Source organism: Genypterus blacodes, unplaced genomic scaffold (assembly GCF_046128005.1).
Source record: "Genypterus blacodes isolate CSIRO-AG114 ecotype Tasmania unplaced genomic scaffold, CSIRO-AGI_Gbla_v1 ptg000053l_1, whole genome shotgun sequence".
Lineage (NCBI taxonomy): Eukaryota > Metazoa > Chordata > Actinopteri > Ophidiiformes > Ophidiidae > Genypterus > Genypterus blacodes.
This window is the reverse complement of record NW_027466865.1, coordinates 5,535,984-5,549,852: the sequence shown is the minus strand read 5'-3', so window position 1 is coordinate 5,549,852 and position 13,869 is coordinate 5,535,984. Positions and strand designations below refer to the sequence as shown.

The 13,869-nt window shown below is 37.1% G+C and overlaps 2 protein-coding genes across 2 annotated transcripts; both read left to right on the top strand.

The window, feature by feature from the left end:
- Positions 1 to 3,070: 3,070 nt before the first annotated feature.
- On the top strand, positions 3,071 to 6,672 carry LOC143001498 (solute carrier family 2, facilitated glucose transporter member 11-like). Its single transcript, XM_076151128.1, has 12 exons — positions 3,071 to 3,145; positions 3,238 to 3,336; positions 3,707 to 3,867; positions 3,947 to 4,071; positions 4,229 to 4,358; positions 4,473 to 4,621; positions 4,914 to 5,101; positions 5,514 to 5,624; positions 5,767 to 5,868; positions 6,056 to 6,131; positions 6,243 to 6,370; positions 6,478 to 6,672. The coding sequence occupies exons 1-12, from the start codon at positions 3,071 to 3,073 to the stop codon at positions 6,670 to 6,672; spliced, it is 1,539 nt and encodes a 512-aa protein (XP_076007243.1).
- Positions 6,673 to 9,289: 2,617 nt separating this feature from the next.
- Positions 9,290 to 13,191, top strand: LOC143001368 (solute carrier family 2, facilitated glucose transporter member 11-like). The gene is made up of 12 exons (XM_076150935.1): positions 9,290 to 9,364; positions 9,461 to 9,559; positions 10,229 to 10,389; positions 10,469 to 10,593; positions 10,750 to 10,879; positions 10,999 to 11,147; positions 11,352 to 11,539; positions 11,943 to 12,053; positions 12,260 to 12,361; positions 12,590 to 12,665; positions 12,776 to 12,903; positions 13,003 to 13,191. The coding sequence occupies exons 1-12, from the start codon at positions 9,290 to 9,292 to the stop codon at positions 13,189 to 13,191; spliced, it is 1,533 nt and encodes a 510-aa protein (XP_076007050.1).
- The last annotated feature ends 678 nt before the right edge of the window (positions 13,192 to 13,869 follow it).

Here is a 13,869-nt window from a genome sequence, read left to right as displayed (position 1 = left end):
ATAGGTATGTATTTATGTGTAAGCAATATATCAATAGATCTTCTTCATGAGCATGGTGTTTTCTTTTATTGTGGTAGGTAGCTGTGAGGAATCAAGACCCAGAAGCTTGTTTTTGGAGCCTCTAAACTGTATTTGTATAATTTCAGTGTTCTACTATGTTCTATCTCCACAGATTGGACTACAGCAGACTGTTCCTGGTGTTCTTGGTGGTTTGCTGTTTTGTGATAACGTACATTATCATACATTACATACATCACATAACATACATCTTTGCTGTTCCTGAAACCAAGAACAAAACTTTCCTTGAAATTCATAATGAGTTCCAGTCCAGTCAGATACTACAGAAGCCCTCTAACACTCACTACTGAGACTCTCCTAAGTATACTACTGAAATCCTCTTTTATTCACACTTTTACATATACTAGTGAAACGCTCTTACATTCACTATTGAAGCCCTTTTACATACATACATTCTCTTTAAACGTCAAGCATGTCACCAGCAAGTATACAAGTTATATCAATAGTACATGTGTAAGTTATTTCCCAAGCACACGGAAGTTACTTCAGTTATATCGGAAGGCGGACGCAAAGCCACGCCATTTCTTTATGTTACAATTTGAAACTTGAATGTTTTTTGATCGGTCGGCAGCCTTTATTCGTAGTTGGCGATCCCGATGACATCATTGATTCGTCAAATTCTGTTTCTTATTAACATGATCTCCTTTATTAAAGTATTGATTGTGAAAGCAGGAATGAGGAACGGTGCAAAATATGATGGATTGATGAAGATGAGCAGTATGAGCAGTACATTTTATCTAACAATAAAATGTACAGGGTAATTTACATCTTGTTGCCAATAAAGCTCCTTTGTGTTCTTTTGCTACAACTGCTGGGGAAAGGTGAAGGGAGTTCACGCCAAAGTTTCCAAGCATTAACTTCAGCCCAGGACGGAGCGATGTGCCCGTGACCACTGCAATGGTTTCACAGCTGGATACGGATTCCTTCTGCCCGTAAAATCAACAATGTCACAGATAGTATCCATAATTCTGATTATATTTTGTTGCACTGTTCCGCGTTCCCGTTATCACAATTTATATCCCAATGAAGACCATCTTGTTTATCACAAATAGAATTTGATGAATCAACGAAGTCATCGGAATTGCCACTTTTATTTCGGCCTTGGTGTAACTAAAGTAACTTCCCCCTTTACAGATGATTTATGGATGTAAGAGCGTTTCAGTAGTAAATTGAACTATTGACTATCTCTGAGATCTATTGCCACATTCTGGACCTCAGGGACCTATCTAATTCTAAAGCAGTGACTGTCTGGGAGGCTGAGCTTGAAGACATAGACTGGTGGGATAAGTCATACGCAATCTATGTACTGTCTCGTCTTGTGCTCGTCTTGCTCTCATCCAGTTTAAGGTCGTACACAGGGTCCATCTTTCAAAATCCAGATTGGCTGAAATGTACATAGTAGAGGACGAATGTAATAGATGTTCAAAGCCTCACTGTAACCTAAGCCACGTGTTTTTTTCTCTGCCCCAGGCTGCACAACTACTGGTCCGGTTTCTTCAACACATTGTCTACCATATTGGGAACGCAAATTCAACCCTCCCCTCATATTGCCATCTTCGGCACTCCATCTGACTCACGCCAATTTAACAAAACAAAAGGAACATCTTCACCTTTCTGCTTGCTACGCCGCCTCCTGCATTGGAAATCCCTTACCTCTCCCTCTATATTGCCATGGCTGAGGGATACAATGTATATTCTTAAACTCAAGAAAAGTACACTATGAGGGGCCACTCTGACAAGTTCTATCAGAGATGGCAACTATTTCTCTCTTACTTCACAGATCTACAGGCTATGCCAGATCGGTGACTGAAAAACTGAACACCGAATAGTTCCTTTTAATTTTTTCCTTTTTATTTTAAATCCCAGACGGGCCAGGACGGGGTTGTATGGATGCGGGGTTGGGTGGGATTTCCTCTCTTTGTTTTAGTTTTTTATGTTTCTCTCTTCTCTCCTCTTCACCACAGCCTATGATGCTTTTTGTAGTAGCCTGCATTGCTGTTTGACATCATCCTGTAAAAACTGTATTTACCCCATGAGATCATCGCATCAACATCACTGATGCCATCCTGCATCCACACTTCTGTGCCATGTTCTCATAACCTCCAGCGGCCATGGCTTCCTGCTGTTTCAACTTCAATCTACTTGTACCTCATATTGCCTATTTTACCTCAGGGTCTACTTATAAAGTTTAACAACAGCAATAGTAATAATAATACAACCTTCCTTCTTTCTCTCTCTCTCTCTCTCTCTTTTTCCCCCTCTTTCTGTATAAAAAATTATCTCCAAAACACCCTATTACTGAATGTGCACTGTTAAATGTTTGCTTCAATAAAAATAAATCTACATATAATACATACAAAAAATCCATCTACATCTTTTCATAGGCTACTATGCGTAGTGGCAACTTGACCCCCCCATTTCACTCTTGTTTTTAAATTCTGAGCATAACATACACGAAATTAAGCATGGCTGTAATACATTTTTTGGGAGTAATATAATTAATTTGGCAGTTGTTCGTGATAACTGCAGTTCCTGAGGTGATGTGCAGTGATCATGCTCTGTACGTCATGGTTGGACTGCTTTACTTGGGCAATTGGTTCAGGATTTAATTGTAATGGAGGATTTTTCGAAAAAAGCGACTTCTAGGAAAAATCACAAGGCTGAAATCGACACATTCAGATAGGTTCCCGGTATATGTCTATTCTCTGAACGATAAAGCCTATTGAGAGACCACGCAGACACTTTGCGTTAGATGACATTGGCATTTCAGTGATATTTACAGTAGTTACTAGAAATTCTAATGAGCGTTGAAAAGTGAAGGCTCGTGTTTGCCGCCCCACGGTCCCGATGTGACATCATGTGATTTGAGTGATACGCTAGATAAACTCATCCTACGGTCAGAGGATGTCAGAATCGCATGGAAGTCCGGACATAAAGGATGCGCTGCATACAAACAAGTAACAACAACATTGAACAAAACATCACCAACAACATGCTTAAAGAAAACGGAGATGAACACACGCCTCTGATTATTAAAGACAAGACAGGAAATGAGCGGAGATCAAACGTAAGTAATCTTGAACATGTTGAAATGGCTGTTGTTGTTATTTAATCATGCCGACGAAAACTATTTCTTCCCTGTTGCTTTTTCATCGGCAGTTTCCAAAAAAATCCCTTCTGCTGGCAGCTTGTGCTGCTTGTATAGGAGGATCCTTCCAGTATGGATACAATGTTTCTGTTATCAACGCACCCACCATGGTAATGACACCACATATTCTGACTGTTCGGTCCATTTTTTTAATTTTTTAATGACTGAGGCTCATAACTTGTAGAAGTAAGGGAGCAAAATCTGCCACAGGATCAGAAAATGTTTCTTAAAGTGAATGTAATAGAAATAGAAACAGAGGCTTTTTTGTCTTTGCTTCACTTTTTTCAGTCACATAGAAACACATTACAGTTATACAGTTATACAGCATTACTGCTTTTCTAGTGTGTGTGTATTGAGTCTGTAACTTAGATGCATAGTGATGTCTGATATCCATTTAAAAATAAAACGTTTTCAAATGTAAACAAGTTAGGTTCACAGGCCGAATGTGCATTTAGCCTTTTTTCCTCCTTTTATCTGTAGCATGTGCAGAACTTCATCAACCAAACCTGGCAGAAGCGTTATCAGACTGAGATATCAGAAGATGTCCTCACCTTACTCTGGTCCATCATTGTATCCATGTTCACATTAGGAGGGCTTGTAGGAGCATCTGTGGGTGGAACTTTGTCTGTTAAGCTGGGAAGGTATAAGACATTATGTTCTTTTTTATCTTATAAGTTTGGAATGAAGATGTTTCCCACTAATGCCATTTTGTTGCTTCAGGAAAGGGACATTGTTGGCCAATAATACCTTTGCCTTCGTGGCTGCATTGCTGATGGGACTGAGTTACCCCACAGGAATATATGAATTACTCATCATTGGACGTTTCTTCACTGGAATACAGGCTGGTAAATGATTCACAAATACACTTAAAAACTCCCTATGAAAGCATGACATTATTCACTGTGACATTATTTTTGAAAGGAACATATTTGTCTCAGTAAAAAGTTTGAAGAGTACATACAAACAATTGAAATGTTTAACTGTGGATTAAATGTTTTGCAGGCGTTTCCATTTGTGTTGAGCCTCTTTATTTAGGGGAAATAGCACCAACTGCACTGCGTGGTGTTATTGCAATGGGAACCTCTGTTTTCATCACTTTTGGAATCTTCACTGGACAAGTGATGGGACTGCAGTAAGCACAAAGCTCCTACAGTCTGAAATGTTTACATGACTTTTCAGTCACTAGATCTAAATAGAGTGATGTCAATATTTAAAGAGGATATGCTATTTCTGTGTAATTTCACAGGGAGTTCCTGGGCAGCGAAGAGTATTGGCCCATTCTGCTCTCCACTACATGTATCCCAGCTTTCCTGCAGCTCCTCATACTGCCCTGCTTCCCAGAGAGCCCACGCTACCTGCTCATTAACAAAGGAGATGTTGAGGGATGCATCAATGGTAAACAATGTTTAATCTGTGTCAAAACTGCTTTGATTGGTTTTATATCTGGCATGCAAAGCTTGAGGTACTCAGGGCAGTGTAGTTGAAAAAGATTGAAGCAATCCTTTACATGAACTCACCAGAGACCTCTACATTCAACCTCAAGGTTGTGAGGTCAAGCATGCGATCACTATCACTGTGATGATGTTCAACACACTGGTATCAAACAAAAAGCTCTCATCTCCTGTGGGTTGTTCAGATGAGTCGGTTGTGTCCAGAACACATGAGAAACTGTTCATTTTGTCCACAGCACTGAAAAAACTACACGGTGGAAAAAACTTTGAAAGTGAAAGGGAGGAAATAGAGTTGGAGAGGATGACTTCATTAGGAACACATGTGAAGAAACCCTGGGAGCTCTTCAGTGACCGCAGCCTGCGCTGGCAGCTTCTCACCATCATCCTGATCAACATGGCTCAACAACTGAGTGGCATCAATGCTGTATGTCCACTATATCTACTGTCACCCTGTGTTGTTCCTTCTGCTGTTTCTCTGAACAAAACTGTGAATACAAAAATGTTAAATAGGTTTATCAAAAGTAAAATTAAAAGCACAATTTCAAGGCAACTGTTCTTGCTGTTTACACCTTATGGCAAACAGTTGTTTACACCTTGGTCCACGTGACTTTTTGCATCTTCAATTGCAGTGCAGTGTGTAACTCTAACATGAATCATATGAGACTCAAAGAGTCACCAGGTTCTTTAAGACAGAACACAGTTCAGGTCAGGCCCAGTGTGCTTGAACAATGACTACCATGGGCACAAACATAGATTCTAATGTGTGTTAAGCATTTTAACCAATATTGTGAGGTGTATATGTGTTTATGTCTTGTTTTTATCTGTGTTTGCTGCAGATTTACTTCTATGCAGATTATGTGTTCAGAGAATCTGGCATTCCCGATGATAAAATTCCATATGTGACCGTTGGCGCTGGTGTTTGTGAATGCATCACCGCTTTAACTTGTGTAAGTAGGAAGAGAGGAGGAGTGAACAACTGCCTGTATGATAAACTACTTCACACACAGACAAACACCAAAACACACATCACATGCTTGCTCTTTTGGACAGAAAGTATTTTGGTCATGTGAAATGTTTTGTGTCTTACAGGGTCTGCTTATTGAAAGACTGGGAAGGAAAGTGCTCATCTTAGGAGGCTACACACTGATGAGCATCTGCTGCATTTTAATCACTGTGACTTTGACTTTTCAGGTAAAAAAAATAACCAGACAGTAAAAAATATATGTATGCACCTATGTATGTATGTACGTATATATGTATGTACGTATATATGTACGTATGTGTGTGTGTGTGTGTGTGTGTGTGTGTGTTTGTGTGTGTGATCATAAAATTCCATGACTCAAACCCTGGTTCTGTTGTGTGGTTCCTTTCCTCTCAGGATACCAGCCCAGTTGTTCCATACCTCAGCATGGCATGTGTCTTTGCTTTTATCCTGAGTTTTGGCTTAGGACCAGGTAACTGACTGAATAAGTGATCTCTTGGTGTCTGTCCTCTACTATTATACAACTATTGTGCTGCAGTTAACTCTTAAACTTAATTTTTGTCCTTCTTCTTCTGCTCTGTAGGTGGCGTGACAACCATCTGGACCACAGAACTATTTACACAAAATGCTCGCCCTGCTGCATACATGGTGTCAGGCACAGTGAACTGGACCAGCTTCTTCTTCATAAGCATGGTCTTTCCTTTTATTGTGGTAGGTAGCTGTTATTATTGTTAGGACTCAAGACCTAGAAGTTTCTACTAGTGTTTAAATTTTATTTGTATCATTTCACAATATTCCTCTATGTTCTATTTCCACAGATTGATCTTGATCATTACTGTTTCCTGGTTTTCTTGGTGGTTTGCTCTTTGGTGGCAATTTACATTTTTTTCGTTGTTCCTGAAACCAAGAACAAAACTTTCCTTGAAATCCATAATGACTTCCAGTTCAGTCCCTTCCAGTCTAGAGGAAAATGTCATATAAAATACAATAATAATGTTTTAATTGAGATGTGATTCAGATTGCAAGTTTTAGTTATTCTTGTGTTACTCAAATTGTTCTAATTTTATATCAATTGTATTTTAACATTATTAAAATAAATATAATACAATTATTTATATTAATGTCTATTTAAGAGGATTTTGTGTTTGGCTGCTAAATTTGAGGTTGCACGGTTATTTCTTCTGAAAGTGACTTGAATATCACATTGCCTCATGTATTTTGTTGTTGAATGAAGATTGCGCTTGATCACTTTTACTTGAATTGAATAAGCAATATGTTGGATTGTAAAACGGAGATTATCAGTCAAAAGGTGGCTATTTGTGGTATAATGCATCGCAAAATCTTTGTTACATTTGTTTGTTTTCAAGAGAAGATGATTGAAGAAAATATTGAAATATTAATGAGATAAGTTTTATATTTATCTTGGGGGAACAAATTGCTATATTGCGTAATAAATATAATCGATAGATTAATCGATTTATTGAAAGGATAATCTGTAGATTAATCGTTAAAAAAAGAATTGTTAGGTGCAGCCTTATACATTATATTATATTATATTATATTATTTTATATTATATTATATTATATTATATTATTGCTGCCAGGAAATGGGTGGGCACAGGTAGAGCTCATACAGTGTGTACCAGACGAGACCAAAAATCATGTCACAGCCAGTAGAGTGAAAACCTGCTATGTTCATCTTTTGTCTACTTTTGTACATAAACCCTTGACTAAACTGCATGTTAACGTCTGGAAAAAGTTTTTTTGGCTCTGTGTGAGATCAATCCTTCAATATGTGTATTAATGTAAACAAGAAAAGAAAGGACATTGGAAACTTTGAAACTGCCATTACAGCTCAGACAGAACTTGCTCTTCGAGTGAAACTGGATCTTGTAAAACATTCGGAAAACAACGAGTGTTTTGACATAACAAAAGATTGTTTTATTTCATAAACCTGACAAAGTCTAATGGACAGCCACAAGATGATGCTGTTTTAAAGGAAAGGGATTCTGAACAGGAAAAAAAGGATTATTAAACACAGGATTGGAATTGTTTATTGAAAATTGGCAGAAGATGAGAAACTTGAGATGTAAACAAGCTAACAAATTGGTGTAAAGTCTGAATGAGCTCATGAAATCAAAAGGGAAATCCAATTAAAATAAGATCTAACTTTGTTCAAATAATGAAGATCTGTGATAAAGCTACTACTACTGCTTGAAAATAAACTCAAAAAGCAAAATCAGTAGTTTAAAAAAAAAAAAGAGACACTTAACGGGCTTATACTTGATGTGAGGTTGGACCGCATCCTCAACATTACAGGGCATAAGACCAATATTCTTTTGTGTACCGTGAACCAAGAGAAGCCTTTGACCAGTCATCATGTCTCAGGTTTGGAAACTCTGGGAGAAAGATGACTTCATTCAGCTGTCTAATGCCTGTTTGCCGGCTCAACATTCCCAGACAAAAAGACCTGACACAACCGAAATATCCATGAAATGGACTCTGGTATTAACCTACTCATCGGGACAAATGCTTGAAAGGTCATTAGCGACAAGTACATCAGGGATGAACATGACTGCTCTTCTATTGAGCATTTACCTCTACCTTTTCTGATCTTAAGTATAATTAGAACTACGCTCCACGTTCCTGCTTCACATATCAAAGTATATGGAAAACTGAAATTACTCCAGTAGCAGGAACAGGCCACAGATACATTGCACACCAACAATATGATTAACACCTAATATCAGACATTCCAAAAAACTATCCACAACTAAACTATTCAAATAAGGCACAATTTACAATTGATGTTCATTGTGGCTTAAGTACTATATTTAGACTCTTTTTATGTCGCACCCACATTTAACCAATATTGAACATGGAAGATATGCATAAAGAAACATGAAAAGGTTACCTTCATGTTTGGATAGGCCACAATGTAAAATCAAAACATGCCATCACAAACACATGAAATACAGATGAGAAGTTTCTTAAGACAGCTATGAACTAAATGAATGGGAAGTATAATGGATAAATTCTGTGTGTTACACATCCGAAATTTAGTAAGGCTGTGAAAATTTTGTGATGTATATTTTTTTGTGCATTGTGCAGTGATCATGTTCTGTATTTCATGGTTGGACTGCATTCAATGGCAATTTGTTCAGGATTTCATTGTCATATGGCATTTTTAGACAAAGGGTCGTCTATGAAATTGGGAGGGAGGAGGTCTGCATGTGTGTCAAGTTGGAAGATATTGTGATGGGAGCTAAATCACTGCAACACCTGAGATTTGGCATGCTCTTGAGCTCATATTCAGTTGACGTACTTCCCCACTAAAGCCTGATTGTTTGTTTTTCTCTGAACAATAAAATCTATTGAGTGACCATACAGACAGTTTGTGTAAGATTGCCATCATCTCTGTGGCTCTTGGCTGCAGTTCATAGGAATAATGTGAAAACCAGCCCCACGGTCACAATGTCACCATCATGTGATCCGCTGGATAATCTCATCCTACTGTCAAAAGGTGCCAGAATCCAGTTGAGTTCCAGGAAAGTCTTTACATAAAGGATGCCTTGCATGGAAACTGTACGAAGAGAAAGTAAAAACTTTCATCAAAACATCACCAACAAAATGCTAAAAGAAAACGGAGATGAACACACTCATCTGATTATTAAAGACAAGACAGGAAATGAGCGTAGATCAAAGGTATGTAAGCTTGTTGAAACATGTTGAAATGGCTGTTGATGTTATTTAATCATGCTGATGAAATCTGTTTCTGCTCTGTTGTTTTTTTATTGACAGTTTCCAAGTAAATCCCTTCTGCTGGCAGCTTGTGCTGCTTGTATAGGAGGATCCTTCCAGTATGGATACAATGTTTCTGTTATCAACGCACCCACCACGGTAATGACACCACATATTCCTCAACTGTTAATTTCATTTATTTACTTATTAATGACTGGGGCTCTTATAGATAACTTGCAGAACTAAGGGAGCAAAATCTGCCACAGGATCAGAAAATGTTTCTTAATGTAAATTCAATAGAAATAGAAACAGAGGCTTTATAGTTTTTTTTGTTTTGTTTTTGTGTTTTTCAGTGACACAAAGACCATTCATATAACCAGGCTGTTTTAATTACAGTTTGACATGAAAACTAAGACTCTGTGAAATTCATTTAATATTTAATGCCTCATTCTGTCACCTGTAACTATAAAACTATATCTAATATTTTGTATGTTATTTGTTGTAGGGTTTCTGCATCCTAATATGTTTTTTTTACTGTGACATTTTCTTTAATCTCTTAGTTAACTTAGCAAAGTCACTCATTGAGTTGATTTATTACAATTGTTTGTCTACAACGTGTGAAGTTAGAAGTTTACTCTGCTGCACAGTAGAGACAGACATTACAGTTATACAGCATTACTGCTCTTCTAGTGTGTATGTGTTGTGTCTGTAACTCTGAAGCATTGTGATGTCTGATATTAATTTAAAAAGAAAGCTCTGTCGAATGGAAACAATTTTAGTTCACAAGCCAATTGTGCATTTAGCCTTTTTTTCTCCTTTTATCTGTAGCATGTGCAGAACTTCATCAACCAAACCTGGCAGAAGCGTTATCAGACTGAGATATCAGAAGATGTCCTCACCTTACTCTGGTCCATCATTGTATCCATGTTCACATTAGGTGGGCTTGTAGGAGCATCTGTGGGTGGAACTTTGTCTGTTAAGCTGGGAAGGTATAAGACATTATGTTCTTTTTTATCTTATAAGTTTGGAATGAAGATGTTTCCCGCTAATGTCATTTTGTTGCTTCAGGAAAGGGACATTGTTGGCCAATAATACCTTCGCCTTCATGGCTGCATTGCTGATGGGTCTGAGTTACCCCACAGGAATATATGAATTACTCATCATTGGACGTTTCTTCACTGGAATACAGGCTGGTAAATGATTCACAAATACACTTAAAAACTCCCTATGAAAGCATGACATTATTCACTGTGACAATATTTTGAAAGAAAAATATTTTTCTCAGTTAAAAGTTTGAAGATTACATGCAAACAACTGAAATGTTTAACTGTTGATTTCATTTTTTGCAGGCATCGCCGTTAGTGTTGAACCCCTCTATTTAGGGGAAATAGCACCAACTGCACTGCGTGGTGTTATTGCAATGGGAACCTCTGTTTTCATCACTTTTGGAATCTTCACTGGACAAGTGATGGGACTGGAGTAAGTGTTGTACAAAGCTCCTACAGTCTGAAATGTTCACATAAATTACTATAGTTACGAGGTCAAGAGAATGATGTCATTATTTAAAGATGATATGACATTTCTGTGTGACTTGACAGGGAGCTCCTGGGCCGAGAAGAGTATTGGCCCATTCTGCTCTGCACTACATGTATCCCAGCTTTCCTGCAGCTCCTCATACTGCCCTGCTTCCCAGAGAGCCCACGTTACCTGCTCATTGACAAAGGAGATGTTGAGGGATGCATCAAGGGTGAATAATGTTTAATCTGTGACAAAACTGAGATGTAAAACTTTGATTTCATGATTTCACATCTAGCATGTAAAGATTGAAGTGTCATGATCTCAAAGAAAAAACGTTCGACATTGTCAAAAAAAACGTCAAAAAGCTCCTGTGGTTGAGATTGTCTGCAGAACACAACACAACTACATTTGTAACTGTTCATTTTGTCCACAGCACTGAAAAAACTACATGGAGTAAATAACTTTGAAAGTGAAAGGCAGGAAATAGAGTTGGAGAGGATGACTTCACTTGGAACACAGGTCAAGAAACCCTGGGAGCTCTTCAGTGACCGCAGCCTGCGCTGGCAGCTTCTCACCATCATACTGCTCAACATGGCTCAACAACTGAATGGCATCAATGCTGTATGTCCACTATATCTACTGTCACCCTGTGTTGTTCCTTCTGCTGTTTCTCTGAACAAAACTGTGAATACAAAAATGTTAGAAAGGTTTATCAAAATTCAAAACAAAAGCATGATTTCAAAGCAGCTAGACTTGCTGTTAGCTTGTTATGGTTGACAGTTGTTTACACCTTGGTCCACGTGACTCCTTGCATCTTTAATTGCAGTGCAGTGTGTAACTCTAACATGAGTCATATGAGACTCAAAGAGTCACTAGGTTCTTCAAATCAGAACACCAGGCCCAGTTGGCTTGAACATTGATTTTCATGGGCACAAACATAGATTCTAATGTATGTAAGGCATTTTAACCAATGTTGTGAAATGTGTATGTTTGTATGTCTTGTTTTAATCTGTGTTTGCTGCAGATTTACTTCTATGCAGATTATGTGTTCAGAGAATCTGGCATTCCTGATGATAAAATTCCATATGTGACCGTTGGCACTGGTGTTTGTGAATGCATCACCGCTTTAACTTGTGTAAGTATGTGTTACACTGGATGCTTCTCCATAGCGATACAATTCAGACATTCCTTCATGCTCCAGCAAACAAAAAGGGAAATAAGGAGAAGTGAACAACTGCCTGTATGATAAACTACTTCACACACAGAACAAAACACACATCACATGCTTGTTCTTTTGGACAGTGAGTCTGTTGGTTTTGTGAAATGTTTTGTGTATTACAGGGTTTGCTTATTGAAAGAGTGGGAAGGAAAGTGCTCATCTTAGGAGGCTACACACTGATGAGTATCTGCTGCATTTTAATCACTCTGACTTTGACTTTTCAGGTAAAACAAATAATCAGGCATTGTAAAAAAAGAAAAAAGAAAGTATATTCATAATTCATACATATGTTTGTTTGTTTTTGCCACAAAACGAATATGATATAATATAATATAATATAATATAATATAATATAATATAATATAATATAATATAATATAATATAATATAATATAATATAACATAATATAATATAATATAATGGCTCTGTTGTGTGGTTCCTTTCCTCTCAGGATACCAGCCCAGTTGTTCCATACCTCAGCATGGCATGTGTTTTTGCTTTTATCCTGAGTTTTGGCTTAGGACCAGGTAACTGACTGTATTTAGTGACCTCTTGGTGTCTGTCCTCTACTATTATACAACTATTGTGCTGCAGTTAACTAACTAATGTATGTCTTTCTCCTTCTTCTGTTCTGTAGGTGGTGTGACAAACATCTTTACCACAGAACTATTTACACAAAATGCTCGCCCTGCGGCATACATGGTGTCAGGCACAGTGAACTGGACCAGCCTCTTCTTCATGAGCATGGTGTTTCCTTTTATTGTGGTAGGTAGCTGTGAGGAATCAACACCCAGAAGCTTGGTTGTTCTCCTTTTAGAATTGTACTTGTGTTTCACAGTATTTGTATACATTCTTTTTCCACAGATTGAACTACAGCAGTACTGTTTCCTGGTGTTCTTGGTGGTTTGCTGTTTGGTGATAATTTACATTTTCTTTGTTGTACCTGAAACCAAGAACAAAACTTTCCTTGAAATCCATAATGAGTTCCAGTCCAGTCCAGTTCAATCCTGTACTGATGGCCCAGGGACAGTTCAGTTATCAACAGCTATTTGAAATGTAACTTTGCAACACAATAGATCACAATCGAGAACGTAGAGTAATACAACATGATGATACTTAACTGTAAATTATTTGATGTATTGTATTCATGTATTGTATAATATAATATAATATAATATAATATAATATAATATAATATAATATAATATAATATAATATAATATAATATAATACAATATAACATCATATGATATTAAATGATATTATATGATATTATATGTTATTATGTTATATGTTATATATTATATTATATTATATTATATTATATTATATTATATTATATTATATTATATTATATTATATTATATTATATTACATTATATTATTGCATAGTGTAATATTATATAGTATATTATATATGCTATCCATATGTTATCTATCTGCATAACTTCAAAGAATGTCATAGTTTGATAACTTTTATGATAACCATTACAAACTATGCCCTTCTGGGATTTTCCAATAAAGATCAATTCATCGATATGGATTTTCAAAATGGATGATGTTTCTTTCTTTTTTTTAATAGCCGACTTAATCTCTCTGCAAAGCATGTGACCTGGAGAGAATAAGTATCTTTGAGGGGGGCTGGCATGGAGAGACTATTATAATATATCACTCACTCAAGAACAATGTAGTTTCAGAAATGCAACAATCTGAGATCCCAGTAATTCCCTG

Excerpts from the sequence above, each read along its gene's own strand:
- LOC143001368 (XM_076150935.1), top strand. The coding sequence starts at position 9,290 with ATGCTAAAAGAAAACGGAGATGAACACACTCATCTGATTATTAAAGAC. Across the intron at positions 9,365-9,460 it reads GAAATGAGCGTAGATCAAAG|TTTCCAAGTAAATCCCTTCT; the intron begins GTATGTAAGCTT and ends TTTTATTGACAG. Across the intron at positions 10,880-10,998 it reads GGACAAGTGATGGGACTGGA|GGAGCTCCTGGGCCGAGAAG; the intron begins GTAAGTGTTGTA and ends GTGACTTGACAG.
- LOC143001498 (XM_076151128.1), top strand. The coding sequence starts at position 3,071 with ATGCTTAAAGAAAACGGAGATGAACACACGCCTCTGATTATTAAAGAC. Across the intron at positions 3,146-3,237 it reads GAAATGAGCGGAGATCAAAC|TTTCCAAAAAAATCCCTTCT; the intron begins GTAAGTAATCTT and ends TTTCATCGGCAG. Across the intron at positions 6,371-6,477 it reads TGGTCTTTCCTTTTATTGTG|ATTGATCTTGATCATTACTG; the intron begins GTAGGTAGCTGT and ends CTATTTCCACAG.